This window comes from Pygoscelis adeliae, unplaced genomic scaffold (genome assembly GCF_000699105.1).
Source record: "Pygoscelis adeliae isolate BGI_AS28 unplaced genomic scaffold, ASM69910v1 Scaffold160, whole genome shotgun sequence".
In the NCBI taxonomy this organism is placed as follows: domain Eukaryota; kingdom Metazoa; phylum Chordata; class Aves; order Sphenisciformes; family Spheniscidae; genus Pygoscelis; species Pygoscelis adeliae.
Genome location: NW_008824035.1, coordinates 3,896,265 through 3,916,213, shown reverse-complemented (window position 1 = coordinate 3,916,213; position 19,949 = coordinate 3,896,265). Strand labels below are relative to the sequence as shown.

General features: G+C 44.4%; 1 protein-coding gene across 1 annotated transcript in view; it reads right to left on the bottom strand.

Annotated features, from left to right (window-relative positions):
- KLF7 (Kruppel-like factor 7 (ubiquitous)) overlaps positions 1 to 19,949 on the bottom strand; it is a 56,696-nt gene that overhangs the window by 15,117 nt on the left and 21,630 nt on the right. The window contains exon 2 of the mRNA XM_009332014.1: positions 10,417 to 11,029. Within this exon, the coding sequence (XP_009330289.1) occupies positions 10,417 to 11,029 (613 nt within the window). The remainder of the gene's footprint in view (positions 1 to 10,416; positions 11,030 to 19,949) is intronic.

The window sequence follows — 19,949 nt, the reverse complement described above, 5'->3', positions numbered from 1 at the left end:
GATCAAGTGTAAAAGCAGTACATTTCTATGAACAATGTACAGCTCCTTTCATCCAACAAGGTCAGCAGCGCCCTTACAGAGAGATGGCTCTGATCATGTCTATATTAGAGATGGGGGAAAAGAGGTTAAGAACCAGACCCAATGTCCAATCAGTCTTTCTACAAACATCAAAGCTCTGGATTAGTCCCTAAGGGCCTTGCCAAAGCTTGTCTACCGAGCCAGCAGCAGTCTTCGGCATGTAGCCATTCAGGACACAAAAAGAAATGAATTTTTGCAGCATTATGTCTTACACACACACAAGCACCTAACACATCCACAAAGCCCACTTGCCTAGCTGAAAAGCAGAGAAAAGCAAAGCATGTAGCAACATTCAAAGAAATGGAAATTTTCCATTTTCTACTCTACTTAAGAGGACGCATTTAACGAATGCCTGTTGCCATACAGGCCGAGCACTGAAGGTGGGGAGGAACGCTGCGCTTTATCTCCCCGGGTCTATGCAAGACTCCCATTGAGAGCGATAAAGCCTTCGAAATGCCACTCCCCTTTCAAACTGCTTCTCCGCAGCTCCTCTCCAAAGGAAGCTCCCAGCTTGCGGGGAGCGGGGACGGGGAACGGACACCAGCGCCAGCCCAGGCGCACAAAACGTGCTTCTGCCCCATTAATTGCCAGCACATCCTCCTGCAACCCCAGGCCCTGGGGACAGCAGCAGAGCGGCGGGCCCAGGCGGGCACCCGGCAGCAACACCGGCAGCAAAACTACCCAATTAAAAAAAAAAAAAGGAAAGAAAAAAATAAGGATGGAGTTGCTTGGCAACGGGAGGGCAGAAGCAGCTGTGCAGCAGGTCGGGCTGGTACCCAGGCGGCGGGCTGGCCCATTAGCACCCTGCATCTCATGCATTTCGTGCTGGGGTCTCCTAGTAACAGCCTGTGCACGCCGGGCTGTTGCCGCTTCCCCTCCTCTCCTCCTGTTTCTCCCCATCATGTGAGGCATCGCTGTTTGCCCTAATTACACATTCTCCGCTGCTTCAAGCTGCCATTACTTCGGTCCCCAGAGGAGCGGCAAGAACTTTGAAAAAAATCTCCTCTAATAAGGGCTTTTAGTTTCAGATTCAGTGGAGCTCTGTGAGCTCAAAGATGCAAGGCAAGGTAGCAGCGGCAGAAGGAACAGATGAAAAAGGAGAAAAATTCAGCCGTTCACTGGGTCAGATTTTTCCAAGACCCTGAAATATATTTTTTCCCTTTGTTTTTTGTAAGTTATCCCGGAGGGTGAACAATGAAGACAGCCCTTTATGGGACATGGCACTTATTTACATAATCCAGAGCAGTGTATCAAAGATGTGCTCTTTGGACATCTGCATTTTAGGTCAAGAGTTTCTAAGCAATTCCAGCCAAATATAAAGGCAAATATTCCATGCAAAATATAAGAAACATGTATCAGGGACTAGAATTGATGAAAAACAATTAAGAGGAATAGACACCCCTTTTTCCAAATGCTAACATTTTAAATGGATTTGCTCCATATTTTTGCTAATGAATGTGGTTTTTTGCTTATTCAAACTATTACAGTGCTGATGTTTTTCACCATTTATGTGTCACTCCATTTTCTCCCTTTTGCCACTGAAAAATCGGAGAAAGATGACAAAAAAAAAAAGATGTGTACTGGCAGAGACAGCACAGGAATAAAACACAAGAGGAAAATAAAATACATTCCTTTCTGTTTCCCAGTTTTGTCAACAACAAAAACGGCAGAAGACCCAGAATGCTTTCATTCATTCATTCAGATACTGGATTTGATTTGGGGGTGGAGGTGGAAGGGAAACTGTGTGCTTGGGCTTAAAAAATACACTGGCAAGTGCTCCCAGTGAAGGCTGCCCTAGTGCCAGGGCAGGGCTCCCTACACAGTGGCAGGCACGCAATGTTTCTGAGTAAGATCCCATCCTCCCTGCTGCTTTCTCCCTCTCCTGGGGCTGGAGGTGGCAGGCTGTGCCCAGCGGTGCGGGAGCTCCTCGCTGCTTCACGCTGAGCAGGGCTCGGTAAAAAGGTCTTGGCAATGCTGCTGGGCAAACCTTGGTGAACCAAGCAGCCTGGTCTCAAGAGCACAAGGCAGTGAGTAAAGATAATTAATTTTACCGGCTAGGAAGTTTCCTCATCTGGATTTTGGAAAAGGCACAGACTATTACCTGTCCTTAGCTCTAAGGGAGGTACAAGCACCCAGTTGGAAACTACCCATTTCATTAATGCTGCCAGATGAGTGTAACTAAAGGAGGACACAAACTTACTATGAAATTCCATTGCTGGGTGACACTGCATCTTCAGGGAGAAAATTTTAAAAAGTAAAGAGGTTTTCTGTATGAAATACATTTCCTAACACACATTCAAAGCCAAACAAAGCCCAGGAAAAGAATCACCTTTGGGATTCTACGGGTTTTGCAAAGAATTAATGATAAAATTGTATCACATGTAACACACTCATATGAAAGTCAGTTTACAACAGATCATAGCTTAGTCCATTCAAGTTAATTTTTACCCAGATATTCACAGATAGAAGTCTTCTACTCAAAGACTATTTTCCATCACATAGGCCAAGTTTTTAGCTAAACTTGTTACACTGAGGACAGTTCTTTTCTCCCTGCCCCTCCACAACACACATACCACATTCTCCTAAAAAACAAATATTTTTCCTCCAACTTCTAAAATAACAAACAGTGACCACACTGGAAAAAGACCAAATGTGGAAAATTTCACTCTGAAGAAGGAGAAGCTTTGCAAAGTTACAGGTGACCAACAAGAAGACATCCAAATGGAAGTTTATGCAAAATTAACCATAATACAGTTCCATGCAGTTACATATTGAACAAAAGTACATGCAGATGTGCATGCCTGTATTTTTATAACATTCATTTCCAAGAACTAATACAAGCTTCTAGTGCACTAATGATCGTTTATGGTCATCATAAAAAGCTAGAATGACATTGCAAAATTGTCCAACTAATTATTAAGTTCTCTCTGTCGGTGGTAAGAGTCCAGACATACAGGAGGAAGGAATAAATCCCTGCTAAGCCTCTGAATGTGCACTGCCATACAGGGAGGACACCTTTCTTTCAGAGCTCAGCTGGGGATCAGCTTTTATCTTGAAACACATGCTTGTCATCATTAGCTCAGCTAGCACACCTGCAAATGTTTTTTCAGCATTCAGTTTTTGCAGCCCCAGCTTTCAGTCCCAGGTTTTGAAAGCCAGACACCTTCAGGAGCAAATCTGCCCAACACAACATTTGGGTGCCTATCTATAAATGGGGACTGCTGGGATTGTAAACTGGCCTGCAATGTTTTAAAGGCTTTTAATTCTTAGTAAGCCTTCTTATCATGTATAAAGCTGACCTATGGAAAGATTTTGGTTCTGCAGTGACACAAAGATTTTGGATGCTCTCAGAGACCTGTGGATAAAGCAGGTCCCACGTAGTATTTTGTCCTCCCCTTTCTGAAATGGCTGCACTAGTCTTCAAACTGCCCTCACCTGATGTCCTTGTCTCTCATTCATTTTAATCTACCGCAGCACATTACCATTCACTGCTTGACATATGGTAACCAACTGGCTTTTGAGAGTCGTGTTAGACAGTTGTTCTCTGAAGACACAAATACATGTTCTCCTAAACTCCAGCAAAACAGAAAGAGGCAATTTTATTCATGAGATCCACCCTGCATTCTCTGCATCATAAGCTTGCCCTTTAGCTATCTTTAAGTACACTTTTTCAGCCATTATTCCTAGTGCTAATGCAGGCCCAGCTGGTCTCCCTACCCGCAGTCGGTCTGTGCTATATGGTGGGCACCACCTACCCCATGGTGCCCATGGTTTTATTTGGGACCCCACCACCCTTGGCAGAAGCGTGGACACTGTATTTAGGTCAGCTTCCACAAAGCCTTGCAGTTCATCTGCTCCTGCTTGCAAGTTGCTGCTGCTGGTATGTAGGAATGCAGGACCATGTCCGCATGGGGTGTGAAAGGCAGGCTCTGGATTAGGAGAGGTCCATCCAGGCTCCTGGCTGCTTGCCCAGATGTGACCAGACTCAAATGCCCACACTGTGCTTAGGAAGAGCCTAACACGGCACCTGCTTTTGAGATGAGAGCACTTGGCTTTTCCTGCCCTGAGTCCTTCAGCTCTCCCAGCCTGCTCAGGCCGTTCTTGTCCAGCAAGCCCACCTTAGCCTAAAACAGCATCTCTGAGCACATATCTCTGATCCAGGCCTGGTGTGACCTCAAATACTTCAGAAGTGCCAATGCCTTGGACAAATGGACAAGAAAATGATAGCTTCTCGTTGTTAACCTGCCATTTGTATCCAGTGTGGAACAGCAGCAACACAAAGGGAAATCGGCAGAAGACAAGCTGAGGGTTTTTTCTTAGAGTCTTTCTCTGTGATCCCTATCATTTGCCCCCTTGCCGGGTGCCTCACAGGGGCTCAGGGGTGGATGGGTATGAAGAAAACACTAGATGACAAACTAGAGATGCTAGTGCCTTACCGAGGCAGCCTGCCATAACACTTGGAGGTGCCTGCACTCTCCCTACTGCAGCTGCTGAACAGACAGCAAACATGACTTTCTGGGTCTCCCTTGTGCCAAAAATCATCTCACATGGCAAACAAACAAACAATACCTATTTATATTTTCAAACCCAAACAGTAAGACTGTCCAGTGCTATTGATTTGGCAAATGATGGAGCAGAAACACAGGACTGAGAATTCAGGTATTGGCAACTAAGCAATGGATGAACACCACCGGTGTTTTAAATGGCAAGGGCTGCTTTTGGCAGGGCCCATCCTCCTGCCGCCTGGGAGGTTCACAAAGCTTGTTTCCTCAGCCTAAGCTCTTGCTGTAATAATGAAGTGAGGCTCTGGCCCTCCACAGTGAAATCACAACAGTCCCCTCCAAACTTGCCAAATGGCTAAAAGGCTTCAAAACCATGAAGTTTTAAAGAGCTCATGACCAGGTTGGGCTTATTTTAATCAGCTTGGATAAAATCTTGTTATGTTTTTATCCAAAAAACTTCAAAAAAACCCACCGTCACAACAAAACACACCTCTCCAATTTGGCGATGCAACTGTACCCCAAAACAAATCCAGCCCTGAATGAAGGTCTTCCTCACACACCCCTCCTCCCTCAATTCCCTTGCTCTCATTTCCAGTGGCAAATTCACCCGTTGTTTCAGCTGCTGCCATGGGAGCTTCAGCATCCTCTGTGTCCCTCCATGTCCCCTTGCCAGATAGCAGCCCTGCACACAGAGTTGGGGACTCGCTACAAAGCCGTGGGTCTCTGTACAACAAAAAATCTTGGGCTTTGGCTTTTATTTCTCCTATGCTACCTATACTGTTCTCCCAAATGCTTTTTCCTAAGTCATTACTCAAAATCTTGCAACCTGCAGAATCGGTGCTGTGCTTGGCTATTCGTTATTTCTTTCTCTTCATTGGCTTTCTGTTCACAGGTTCTACCACACTAACACAATACAGCAATGCAGCTTCCCATTCATGTGGTATCACAGACACAGGTAGTCTTATTTTCTCTATTATTCCTTTACTTTGTATTAATCTTCTTTATCTATCATCCAGCCTACTCTCCTCAATTTGGTCTTTTCCAATCATTTCCAAATTCTGGATGTTTCCTCTTCTATCTCCAACACTTTAGGAAAGCTCTTCCCTGTTTTAAATCCCATCTCAAAAACCTTCCTGTTCATTAATGTTCTTTCTAATACTCTTGTGTCTCTCGTCTTTTTCTTGCAAATGTAGTAATTTGTTTTCCTGCAGGGTGGATTTGTTTGTTTTAGTTACTCTCACCCAGCACTTTGGATCAAAGAACTATATAATTTAAAATAAGATGCCCTGACAATGTGAAACAAACTCCATTTAAATAAGTGCTATCTTAAGATCGCATGTAGACTCATAACATCTATTTACATGGGTATTTCCCACTTGTTTTAGGCTTTAGAAACCTAAATATAGATGTGAGGTGCTCAACTCCTGTTTCTCAGACTTGAGCTTAGGTTGTATCAGATCCTGGTTTTAGATGGCTAAAGAAAAAAACCCCAAACCTTCTGATACTAATAAAAGGCAAACCCCAGCAGAACCCCCTAGGGGTCATTTTTTATCACCATCCCAATCTTAAGGATTTCCTGGTCAGTTTATATGTGATGTTTATCTCTGGCCATAAGCACCCACGCCATCTCATACCTTCCCCTGTACATTACTGCAAGGAAGGCCAATATGAATGGTTTTGTCAGAAGATAGAAATCTCCTCCAGATGTCTTTGATCTGGGAGACACAGCGACGTCCCATGACTAATCTTTCCACAGGTCACAGGCCAGCTCACCCTTAGACTTATTTGCATCCAGACACTCGCCAGCAATATCCTGTTTTCTAATTTAGGAAGTACTGATGACTATACATGGGTTTTGGTTCATTTTAATTCCTTCCCTCTCCACTCTCCATTACATTAGCAATTCATCTCCATGCGTGTATGAAGGCTGGACGAAAATTTCTGTCTCTCAAAAGAGACAAAATGTCATTGTTTGCACTGATGTCTGCTCCATGAATAACTGTGAGAGAATGTGCTAGGGTTGGATTACCGTGCCGGTCCTGGTGGCTCCTTCTATAGATGTTTTTACCTCACCCTCACATTGGCAGCATGGTTTCCAAACCTACAGCTCACCTTTTCCTCCTGTTTACAGGCCCAGCCGCTATTTCTCTCCTGAGTGGCTTCTTTGCTGCCCTCTGACAGTCAGTCCCACCACTGCTCTTAGCTCCTTTGCACACTCTTCGCTTTAGATGCCCCAGCTTACTTTGACTTCAGTCAAAATATTTTCATTTCCCCTTCCATACAGACAATGTTTTTCCCTTTCCCTTCCAGATTAAATTCTCTCCCACACAGATGATTGTTTTTCCCTCTCCAAAGGTCATCGAGAAGGTGGTTTCATAACCAGTTCAACCATTGATGGGCCAGCGCTGTCCTGATTCTCTTATGGATGAGATGCGGGAGAGTAATGTGGGGGATGCACCAAGTGCAATGTGGGGTCTGACTGTCTCTGGGCTCCTCAGCAAAGTAAAGCCCTAAGAGAAGATTGTCTCCAATCTAGCAAGCTGCTATCAGTCTGTATTGCCTCCAGCCCAGCCTGGCTCATCATTCAGCAGCGAGGAACGCCAGCCAGCGTCTGTCTGGTCAGCCTTACGTACAAACGAAAGGAATGCAACCTCCTTCCACCACCTTCCACCCCCCAGCTCCCCAGCCCATGGTTTTCTTGTTTTCATGCACTGCAGTAAATCCCTTTGATCCAGCAAGTGGACTTTGCATGTGCAAGTTGGGTGACCAGCCCGCACCTGCCTCCCTGCCTGTGAACCCCACACTGAGAGCTCTTTGTCTGTCAGGGCACTCTCACCCTTTTACACAGAGCCCGCACTGGCAGACTGCTCTTGCATGACATACTAACAAACTACCAAGCCAAAGGAAAATATCTTGCAATCATTTCAGACCCTCTGGCTCAGCCACTGACTAAGCCAGGTGCCTACTAGCCATTGGCACTGCTGGGTGCATTCGCAACCCGCAACACACTCAGCTCACGGCATGAAAAAAACAAAGCACTGATGGAGAAAAGGGCTCCTTGTCCCGAGCCCTGAAGGCGTGCATGGGAAAGGAGGCAGCCCTGCCATTTATAATTCAGTCCCAAATTTCCATAGCTATTCCTCTCTGTCCCTCTCTTTACTGAAGGCAGGAGCTCCCTGCGGGGAAACCCCACTGCAGAGGTCAGCATGAACAGATTTAATGTCTTGATTGTACCAGTTCTGATTTAAGGCATCCAATGGTCTGTTTTTTAAGGGAACAGAGCACTTAAGCAGGATAAAGGGGTCTGAATGACTTTGTGCTTTGGACTCAAATGAGCTAGTTAGATAAGCCTATCACACCCCTCCCCTCAATTCACTCAGATTGCTCCCAAGATGTATATATTCAAAGGTATTTAGGCAATCTGCTTTCCACAGAGAAAAATGGGAGCCAGCTGCTTACCCACTCCCAGGTTCTGCATCAAAGATATATTTTAACAACAAGGCTGGATCCAGCCCTCATCACAAAATGAAACCATGCTTTCTACACAGCTATGCACAGCTAGGACATGGTCAGATGCAGGGTGGTTATACAGCTGCAAGACAGGAGAGCTTCTCAGCCAGGTTTGTATTCCCTCTTGTCTTTTGCCTTCCTGCTTTCCTAACAACCTATGCTATCTGCTTAGGACTTGGTGGATGGAAACAGGAACACTCCCTTAAACTAGTAAATGGTTTAGGGGCTGGTTAAACCACTGATGGTTTAACTGGCAAGATCAGAGGGGTAGTTGAACCCACTAGGTGTGGTGCTGGGAGTGGGAGGTGTGGGCACTGCACCCAGGCAGCTGCAGTCTCATCATCTGATACAGGTCTTCCCCATCTGCCAGCAAAAGTGGACTTGCCTTTCTCACCATGCTGAGCACTTGTGTGGATGGGCAGACACATACACATCAATGGCACTATGTACAGTCTAAGGCTATTCACAGAAGTATCTCAGGGCCAGTGAGAAATGTTTCTCGTAATGGATTAATTGTAAAACGTAAGATTTCACATGCTGATGTTACCGAGGGGAAAGGTTGTGATACAAAATTCAACCAGACCTAAGGCTGGGTTCAAAAGCATGCAAAATCTTGCAAGATTTTTACTCCAAAGGGTGGAAGTGTTTAAAGAGTAGTGGTTTTTGCAAGTGTTCTCTCAGGTCTCCTTGTCCCCATCCCCACCTACTGGGTGACAAAAACAGAAAAACTCCGCAAGTTCACCCTTTGTAGGCAATCGTGGCACACCCCTGACTAACTTCAGGAAGATCTGTGTAAGACCCATCACTTCCAGCTTGAGGAGGAACACAGGGGTCACATCTGAGCAGACAAGACCACCACGTCAATGGCTCTCACGCCCTGCATTTGTGCCTTCACGGGAGCCCCGTCGCCTGCTGGAAGGCCTTGGCTGGGATGTCCCCCCAGACAGCCCTGGTGGGGGCCAGCCTCACAGCAGCACTGGTGCTATGAGGAGCCTCCTCACCATGTTGCTGCAGATTTTAAAATGACTGCGCTACTTCCACTGGCTTTCAAATCACTGGATCACAGGTGAGGTCACTCCTGCCAAGGTGGCTATCCCCAGTAAAAGCACTAGAAAACCCATATAAAAAGATCAAAACCAATCCCTTTCATGTCTTAATATGATTTATACTTCATACCATGTAACTTTTACAGGGCTGCCTAGTATTTGATGGATGCAGCTCTCTTAACAACCCACACATTTGTTTGATTTACTGCACTGATCCAACATGTTATTTTCTACCTTGCAAGAACAACCTCGCTTCTAGGAATCTGCCTGCATGATAAGATCGTGAATTAAATGTGCAGTTATCGTAAGAGACCACACATTTTACAGTAAAATTGAGAAAACTGATTACAGCAATCCCTCTGGAAACAGGAATAATCACATGATAAGACAGTGCTAATGGGAATTTATCATCTCTCATCACATGTGATGCTTAGAACAAAGCAGCAACACGCGCGAACTGAACAGCTATTACTGCCAATGAGTATCAGCTGAAAAGCTACTGGGGACTATGAACAAATGACAGGAGAGTGGGGATCCTGAACAGCCAAACCTAAGTCAATTCGGTATGCTTCAAGAAGCTTACACAGTGGAGCTTATATGCAACATTAGTAAATATTACCCAAAATAACAGCCTGACATCCTTCCATACATCCTATTCCCTCTCTACCTACACTATTCCATTCAAACTCCATGTCATTCTTTCATTTGTTCTCACTGTATTTTATCACCAAAGTCCAAGATCGTGAGTATCTGAAGGCATCTCCATACCTACACGTCTGTATCTACACACATGCTCTCTCATGCACACATTATTCCTAAACCACATATCTCAGATCTGAAATACATTTTTCTCTTTCCCCCATACAAAAGGCAACAAAAACCTACCCATGTTATTTTCTATTTGAAGCAATTAACACTTGACTAAAATTAAAATTTTAAAAGTTGACTTGGGCAAGTGCGTGCCCAAAAACCCAAACTGGCATGCCCAGTTTTAACATGAATGATACATCTACATCCCTTAGGTATCCTAAAATTACTCTGCATCAAGCCCCATAAGACATATGAAACCCCAACAGGTTAATGGTAGACGGTGAACTCCTCTGTTCTATTGAATAATGGGTACATTTGCTGGCCTACCATATTTTTCCACTGCCCTGTTTCATAGATAGAAGCTTGGAGTTTCAGAAGAGATTTTTTTTCTTTTCTAAATGAGAATAAAAGCAGATGGTTACGGTTAGGTGGCAGGAGAACAAGATGAGAGAAGCATCCTACACAAGTACCTGTATGAGTCCTCTGATGAGCCTTTAAGTGGGAGCTCTTTGTATAAACCTTCCGGCACCCATTAAATTGACAGCGATGAACCCTCTTCTTGTTTTCTGGGGACGCTTCTGCCCCTGTACCTCCTTGTTCACTGTCACTTTGCCCGTTTTTTATTGTCCCCGCGGTCGCTGTTGCTACACCCACTTTCATAGAGCTGAGTGATGTTTTCTTGGCCACCAATTTCAACGTCACCGTGCCATCCACCGCTGAGAGAGTTTGTGAGGTTTTTACAAGGTGGCGACTGAGCTCCGGAGAGGAAGGGGGCGTTAATGAGGTTACTGCATTGAGTTGGGCCTGGTTGACGGCTGTGTAGCCTTCTGTGGAAGAGCTGGTAGACTGCAAATTGAGGCACGTCTCAGACAGCAGCTTGTCCCGTGAGAGGATAATGTCCATGTTGGCGCTTTTGTCACACGTACTCGTCTCCACTGGTAAAAGGATGGGGTCCAGCTGTCGGATATTGTCCTCTGCATCTGCGACTGAGGAGGCATGAAGGAAGCAGTCCAAATCCTCACCAAAGGTCTCAGAGATCTTCCGCGGTTCAGTCTGAAGGTATCGCTCCAACTCCAGGCATGTCTGCAGGAGGGGAAGGGAGAGGGGAGGGAGAGAAACACTGTTAGAGAGAGATTACAGTGTAGCTCCCACACCTAGGGCAGGAGAACAACATGGTCCAGTGCCATTCAGAGACAGCATTCATGCACACCAGCACCTTCTCGCGAGACGGTCACATTTTGGGAGACATGAGGATTTGGCACTTGTTTGATGCTGCTCTGAGACAGAGTGTGGGAAAATCCACATATGGTAGCGGATATTATGGTAGAAGTGAAGACACGACAACCAGAAAGCATCCGCTACATTTTCATTAGTCTGTACATTGTCCCATGGATACCAGGCCCTTCCCAATTTTAAGTGTAATCTGGCCAACGGTCACCTCCATATGAAACTATCCTAATGGCCCCATCGCCTGGCCATGTACAAACAAAAAGTCACCTCTCCAAAGAACTGCTTCCTCTTCCTTCACAAACATTAACTTTCACTCCAAATTTAACTCAGCATAGTTGGCTGGGGCCCAATCTGTTCCTAAAACAGCACAATTCTGAAGCGTAGCATTTTAAGATAGGAGACAGGGAAAAACTTTCAGTGACACCACAGCTTGTTTAAAGGGCCTGAGAGAAGGAAAGATGTGACAGAAAAAAGGACGTGGAGAAACAGACATTCTAACTAATACTTTGTAGAAACCTCTAAAAACTAATCCTCAGAGAACACTTCTAGAGATATTAAGGAAGAGATTTTACTGTCAGTTTTAGAGGAGTTTTGGCACATCTGATCAAACGGGGCTTCCTACGTACAGGATACCAGTCATGCACACAAACACACACGCACCTTATTAAAAAGTAGGTGAAGATGCAGTCACAGAGGCTGCCACATAAAAACATGGTCCTGCATCTCCACAGCAGTGATCATCAGCACGAGGATGGGGTGAGCCTCCTACTTGAACGTACCTTATATGAGGTGCCCCGAGCTAGCCCCAATAAAGCCTCAGGCACCATCACGCAGCCCAGTGTTCTCCATAACCAACATTATATAAACTTTTATTGTTTATAGAAAACTGCTTGCTGTAGTTTCAGGAGCTTTTAATGGAGTTTATTAGTGCTATTTTTCATTTCTCGCTGCCTGAAAGGCTAGCTGGTTTAACACCGCCGCTGCGATTTTACAGGACGTGAAGAAACAGATATTCTAACTAATACTTTTTAGAAACCTCTAAAAACTACTCCTCAGAGAACACTTCTAGAGATACTAAGGAAGGGATTTTAGGCAAAAATTTTCAGCCTATGGGAGCTGGCGACCCAACTATGTCTCAACCTGGAGAGTCCAGCATCTGATCAAGAAACAAAAGATGCTATGACCAGAGGAGAGACAGAGACTCCTGCCTTCTGGGTACAAAGGTCCCATCAACAGCCGTGTAAACAGGCCCCACTCACAGCTCTCTAGGAGCTATCGGGTAACTCAAGATTATTACTTTCAACGTACCCAGGAAGCAGCACTGCTGGTTGCAGATACAATTTGCCAGGATGACTTTCAGAGTTCAGAACTGAATTTGTCAGACAGTTATCTGCTGTTTCTTTTTAAAATAATAGCTGATTATAGACCTGAGCTGTAGAGACGGACTTGGACAAAAAGCAATAAAATGGCAACAGAGACATGCTATACTTTAGCGTGTAGGTTATTTTCAGAGGCATGACGCTGTACATACAATGTGTCTGCACACAAGCCTGGAGGTGGAACACTTACCAGTTAGTACTCTTGCCTTAAGCAACCTTTCTGTTCTCTTTTTAAAGAGCATTTCTGGGACCGTGAGGAATGGCTTTAGCTGGGGATCTGGTCTCTCCCCCGATGAATCCTAACAGGTTTTCAGGGATGCTTTCCAAATGTGCTCCACAGTCATTCAGGAATAACCCCCCTCACCAAAAGAGGCGATGCTTTTGAATTCCCCACATCATGTAATTTGGGCTTTCTGGCCCACTTAGCCTTCACCCAGTGGGGCAGAAACAGGTTTAGGGGCCAAATAAATAAAAGGCTTCCACGGGAAAGAGCAACCATAACCACAAATTAGGGATCGAAAGGAGAAAAAAAAAAGAGAGAGACAGGGACTCAAGGCCATTAAATCTGATGACAGTGACATGAAATTTCAATTGCTGCGGGATCAGAAAGCTGTGCGCCAGCTCTGGGAGGGGAGGCAAGCTGAAGGTGCTGCTCCTTTAAGGCATCACTACCCCACGACAACAATAGTGGGCCTGACAGTTTTTTCCAGCTTCACCATTAATTTTCCATAAAGAGCAGTTTCTCGATGAGCCCTTTTCAGGCAAAGCCTGATGCTTCAGAAACCTGTAATTATTCCTGGCTCCCCCCCTCCCGCAGCCATTGCACCTGTGCCATTTCAAGACACCAGCTGGTCATGTCTTGCCTTCTGCCTCTGAAATCCAAAACCAGTGGATCAAGCCCATCTCCCCATAGGGGGGGGGGGAAACAACTCAAAGAAACAATATAATGCAGTCCTTCCCTCCCACCCCCCTCAGCCTCTCCACCAAGTCAATAGGGGGGAAGAGCCTAGCAACGCTGAGCCAGAAAAGCCCTCCACCTAATCTGCATGGCAGACAAAGCCTGGCTAAGGGTTACGGCCACAGCCCTTCCTTTACCACCCGCCAGGGCCCTACCTGCTGCTGCATTTGCCAGGGCAGGCAATCGCCGGCAGAAACAAAGCGTCTTTCCCCATATGCACTTCCCAGCTTCTGCCAAGTACCTTACGCGACCTTCCCTCCTCCTGGCCCAAATCACCCAGGGAGTGGTGAGGCAGGGTTTTGAAACCAGCCTGCTTTCTTCACTCCTGCCCTGGCAAGACTTTTAATTTTTAGGCCAACTAAGCCCATCCCCTCATCTTGAGCTCTGACCTGGAGAAACCAGTCAGGCTGACACCACCAAGGTCCCCACTCCAGCCCGGTGGACCACCAGGAGGGGCAGGAGTCCATTTGGTCTCCATTCCCATAAAGTCATTTGCCAGCAAGCACATCAAAAACTACCAATTTTTTGTGGGAGCAGCAGGATATTGACCACTATCCACAGAGATATGAACCCAAACTGCTGGATTCAGATGCTGGTGAACCCCTGTAGATCTCCTACTTCTACTACCAACCTGGTAGGAAAATAGTCCAAGGATACCTAAGACAGGAGCGAGCTGCTCTTGTCATGCTCTTGTCATACTTCTGTTGGATGTCCAGCTTCTCCTTAACCACTCATTCAAGAGAGGGGGAACTTTGTATAATGGATGTAATACATGTCACATGCAACCTTAAGTCTGACTATCCTTTGGTTGCTATGTTGCAGGCAACTTGGTGGGTATTAAACTTTCTTACCCAATGCCTGTAGGATTTACAGCAATAGACTTTGAAAATTGCAATGGGAAGAGGAAGATGGCTCCCTTCAGGAACACAAGAAGAAGATCCATAAGATTGCTGACTGCTGTCAAGCTGTTTTCACAGGCGAGAGATAAAAAGTGACCCACTACTTCAACCCATCTGCCCTGATTAACAAGGGTCATTCTCCTTGCACCTTGCTCCTCAATTTAGCCAGTTAAAAGAAATTATGATTCATGGCTGACAAATAACAGGATGTGACTTTGCGAGACCCCACGTACTTGCAGAAAGCCAGCTAGCAAAGGATGGCAGTCTGGCATGTGGACATTCCCAACAAGGCCTCAGTCTCATTTTTCAATTTTGGATACAATTGCAAAAAGGCTCACTTTCCCAGCAGATGCACATTTCCATCACCTGCAAGAAATGCTGTGTGGGTGTTTCCTGCCTGCACACTGGTAACTCATAACATCTCTTCGCTCTCCACATTATAGTATCATCTCAGTCCTCTGGGGCACATATAGCAGCAGAATACATGTAAACTGCACACCATGACACTTCCACATGCAGCACCAGATTCTTCAGACAGTACGAGACAGCCACTGTAGTGCTGTCCTATGCCTGGTAAGGACCTGCTTCTTACTTGCTAGTCCGTTCAGTGTTTGCAGTAGCACTGATCCAGGGAAATTCAGTGTTCAGTACGTCTGTCAATTCAGAAAGGTATGACCTCTAATCTACCTGTATTCTTACCTCTCGAGCTCATCTAAAGCTCATCTACTGAAAGTAAAGATTATTTATCAAACACATTGACTATGCTCACCACAATGAAATACAATGCAAGAGAAACCCAGTGTGTGCCTCTGACAGTAGAGATGTGATACATGTGTACCATTTTCAGCAGACCTTAGCACTCACCTAATTCTGCAGCCAGCAGAAATCAAGACAGTTTTGCTACTAACTTCAACAACAACAAGACAAACGCCCAACTTTCCAGTCTTTCCCAGACTTGCAGGTACTCGGTTTGGCTCAGCCAGCCTAAGTTTTAGGGTGCTTGTCACCTGTCCAGCTTGAAGTGCAAACCAGAACATTCAAATCCAGATATGAAGGAGCTAGAGTCACCACTAACGATGCTGATGTTTGACTTCATCACTCTACCCGAGAGAGCAACCAGCAGGAAGGCTCCAGCTGGAACCACCACCGTCATCGATGTGCGAAGCCTCAAGGCAGCTGAGGTACCCGACGTCTCTGTCTCCCCTTTAGAGAATGATGGGGCAAAGACATGCCCGTAGGCCAAGGGCCTCTGCAGGGACACAAGTTTAGCATCTGGGTTCAGGTCCAGACAGCTCTGGAAAACCTAATTCCAACTGATGACCCAAAATGAACTCTCAGTTCCCAGGGTATAAATCTAAACTTGCCCCAATGAATTGCAAAGAACTGGTCTCGATTGGCAGCCATGTTGTGTATCAGAATTTGACCCATACACACAGGCTCTTGAAAAATCACAGGTCACTTCAGAAGCACCTGCCTATGCTGTGAAGTCTTTACAGCACTCAAACTCCTGGGCGTTTTGCACAGCTAAAGACAGGACAATGTGGCAACAGTAAAGTTCTGTCAAGGGTAAAACAAAGCCCAAACACTTATAATGATTTGAGGACAGAAAGTCAGGGAAGACACCTTATCAACATGTTCACTGGGTTCCTCTGTTTTATTGATGCTGAAGTATTTTATAACATCTTGATTTTTAATTTTTCTAGCAGATCATGGGAAGTTCCTATCTGGAAGTGCTAGTTACTTCTAAGTGCCATTTTACTGCAGATATAATTGGACATCAAGCACCAATCTTGGAAGTTATCCAAAACCTAATTAAGAAGTTGGATACTTAGATCAGGCTGTGACAGAGAATGAAAATGTCAAATGTGGTTGACAAGCAGGTCTGATATACCAGCTCTGTTTACGATACTTGAAAGGATTCTCTTTGCAGCATAATTTGTACGAGCAAAGCAGAATTATACATGCAATAGTGAAGGTCAAATTCCAACCTCCATCATGGCCCCATTGCTTTCCCCTGGCACATAAAAAAGGGGCCTCATCTCTAACTTTAAATAATTGTGAAAGTCTCAAGACTGCAAAGGAAGAGAAAGCATCCTCAACCTGAAGGCAACCCAAAACAATAATTCTAAGGTCAGAGCCACCGCAGTTCACTCAAGCTCAGAGCAAACATCGGCACCAGGTCCAATGCCTGGTGTCAATATTTCATTCTTCAGCAGAACAGCAAAAGCTTTGAGCTACAGTGGCACTTGCATTGCTGATGCCAGAGGCAGATACTGAACTGGATGTTGTGGGGCAGCCCTGAAGTTAAGAGGCATAAGAAATTCAGAACTCACCTGCCTTCCCTGGAATGCCATGCTATTTTTGTCCTAAAACAAGGTTTGAAAGATGCATCTTCTTCCCACTGCCAAAAGCCTTCATTACTTCCTGAACAACAACAAAACCCAATACTCTTGCCCATCTATTCCAAGATTGTCATCTGTTCCCACCCAGCTGCCAAAACCTCCAGCTTTTCCTCTTGGCAACCTCTACTGGGCAGTTGCTAGTTGTCAAAAAGCTGTAGCACATCAGAAGCTTAACATTTGGGACAGCATAAAATAAACAGAATTTTAGTATTAGAATAAGTAGTTTTGCAAAATACACTTGGGAAAATGGGAAAACTGCAGTCTGAAATGAATTAATAGTAAGAAAAAGTTTCAGGCAATAGCAAATAATTTCTATTGCAAAGGATTTAAGACAAAACTCCTAGTTATGTGCCAGCACATCTCGCCTACGTGTTATATAGTTCATTGAAAAAAAAGACAGCTAAAACCACTTTTCAGGTACAACAATAAGACACTTAATGACAGCTAACTCGTGGTAAATATCTGCATGCATGTTCTCAATCCCTCGTATATATGAGGCAAATCAAGTTAACTGTACACTCAACAAACAGGCTTTTGCCAAGAGCAAAAAGCAGGCATACACATAGTCAGCAAAGATCATTTGATACGCAAAGACTTGTTTTCCTGTGGTAACTTCACCATATGCCTGAGCCATCAGGCTAGTCATCTCTAACACCGGCAGAATGGGTCTCACCAGCCACCAGAGTCTGCAATGGACAAGTCTATTAACTCTTGACTACGCTACACAGGACTCAAGCCTCTCTTTGCAAATTTCTTCAATATAATAATGGCCTGGGCCCATTTTCCCCCTTGGTCTCAGCCCAAAGAATGAACCTTTAAGGAAATGTATTTAGCCAAACTAGCTCATTTACTGTTATTCATGCACAACAGCACTCTCAGTGAACACTCTCCTACCACGACCCGGACGGCTTTCTCCCTGGATGTTCTCCACAGCATTTTTCTTCAGAGCATAAAAGATGCTGAAATCAGAAGCCTCAACCACATTCAGCAAAGACACATTTTGATGTAAAAAGTTCTGCAAATTTACTTAAGGACAGAATCACTACCTTCATATAAACACAAGCCATTTTCCTGTTGCTCTGGGGCACGATGTAACCAGGGTTATCAAAGACTTTGATCAGCCTTTAAAGCTTAAAGGATCAAAACCAATTTTGCCATAAATTAGCAGTTTTCACCAGCAGAAATGCATGGTAAAACAAATGTCTCAAACAGAAAAAAAGTCTGAACCTATAACTCTAACCAAGGATTCAAAATCAAGATTTGTTCCCAAACTTAGCGATAATGAAATATATCTTATCTAACATTCTTTTAAATGGACAAGCCAAAGTTGTTCACTAAAAATCTGTGGTGTTTGGGCTCTAAGCATAGAGAATTTCAGTGCACTGGTTGTGAGATATTGAACAAAGGACTGCAGCTAAGCGTGGCTGAATTTGATAGGCATCTAGATAAAAAAAAAGGATGAAAGAAATCTGCAAACACTGAACCAGGGCTTTGGAGGGCTTTTGTTGTTTTTTGCCTGTTTAATAAAGATAGAAAAAATATCTGCGACCAGTCACAACAACAAAAAATAGCATCAATGTCAGCAAAGGATTAAGGATAGCCAAATCAAGAATTCAAAAGTGCAGGCAGCCCATTGTGCTAGTGTCAAAATATGATAAAACCCACGTGTGCTTGTACGCCAGCACATGCCCTGCATGCTGCCATGCAATCCAGACGGCAAGTAGCCATACAATGACCATTTGAGAAATGATATATATGTAACATAAGTGTGTTTCAAAACCTTTCTGAGGAGATCATTTATTTATATAACAACCTTGGATGGCTTTGAGTGAGCTGGCTAGTGGCCCTCACTGCAAACTCTTCCCCAAACTTCTTCAAGTGTGTATTTAACCTGTTGCCGTCCAGTTTGGAAGCAGCTTTAATTTAGCATTATAAATAGCAAAAAGGCACAATTAGCTCCTTGAATTGCCACTCCTAGCTCCCACTGAAATCAAAGGATCAGGTTCAAAGCATGCCCCAGAGTGTGGTAAACTTCTCACAGGAAATGGATATGCAAGAGCAAATGCTGACAGCTGTGGAACGTACAAAGCAGAGCAATATTTTAGGTCTCGATCCTCAATTAAGATTCATCCTTACAAAGTATTGCAGTGGGGTTACACAGCAGAATTGGATTCCTTGTAATTACTCTGGATAGGATCATGAATGAAAAAATGTACTCTTTGGAGATGTTTCATTAACATCCAGAGATAGCTTAATATTTCCTCCTCAGCAGATGACACAAACGTATACACCAGTTGTGTTCTCACACTCTCAGGCAACAGCATATTCGTAAGCACAATTCTTCACAATTAGCTCATTAAATCAAACCTGGAGAAGAGATGTGATCAATACACTTGATATATGCTACATTTCATAAAAGTCCTGGGTTGCGAGTCATCTCTTCTGCTCTGACCTAAAAACATATTAAACAAGAGGATGCATAACACTGAATTCCTAACCCAAAAATGTGCGATTCCTCATCTAGACCTTGCGTATTCAACACTTTTGCACTGGGACTACTGTATCTACCCTATACATGATGCCCATTCATTATCACATCTCATGGCTCAAAAAACCTTTTGTATGTTCCCTTTTGTATTATTTTTGGCTGTGGAGAGGAAGAGGTGGGGACCTATCTGGGAAACAGGAAGCAGGAGGAAGGAGGGGAATGTGTTGTAGAATAAGGTCAGAACAAAAAAGAATAAAAGAGCATTTATACCATTTCTAAACGATAATAAACATATAGGACCAAAGCCTGCCTCCAGCCACGCAGGGAGCAGTGGGCTGTTTCACTAAAGTTTGAACTTTAACATGAGCACAGCTACTGTCCAAGCACATTTACAAAAAGCAATTTGCTGCTTTTTTCTCTGATTTTTTTTTTTTAATCATTTGGGCAATTTGTTATCTTACAAGAGCAAGAAGATGCATGTGCTACCATGATAAATATGCCAGTCTGGGCAAGGAAAAGAGAAAACAGCAGACTTGAGTTTCAGCATTGCACTGAGAAAAAAAACTCTGACTAGAAACAAAGCAATGGGAAGCACAACGGATTCTCAGCTGGGGTAAATCAGCACAGAGCAGCCTGATTTCATGGTT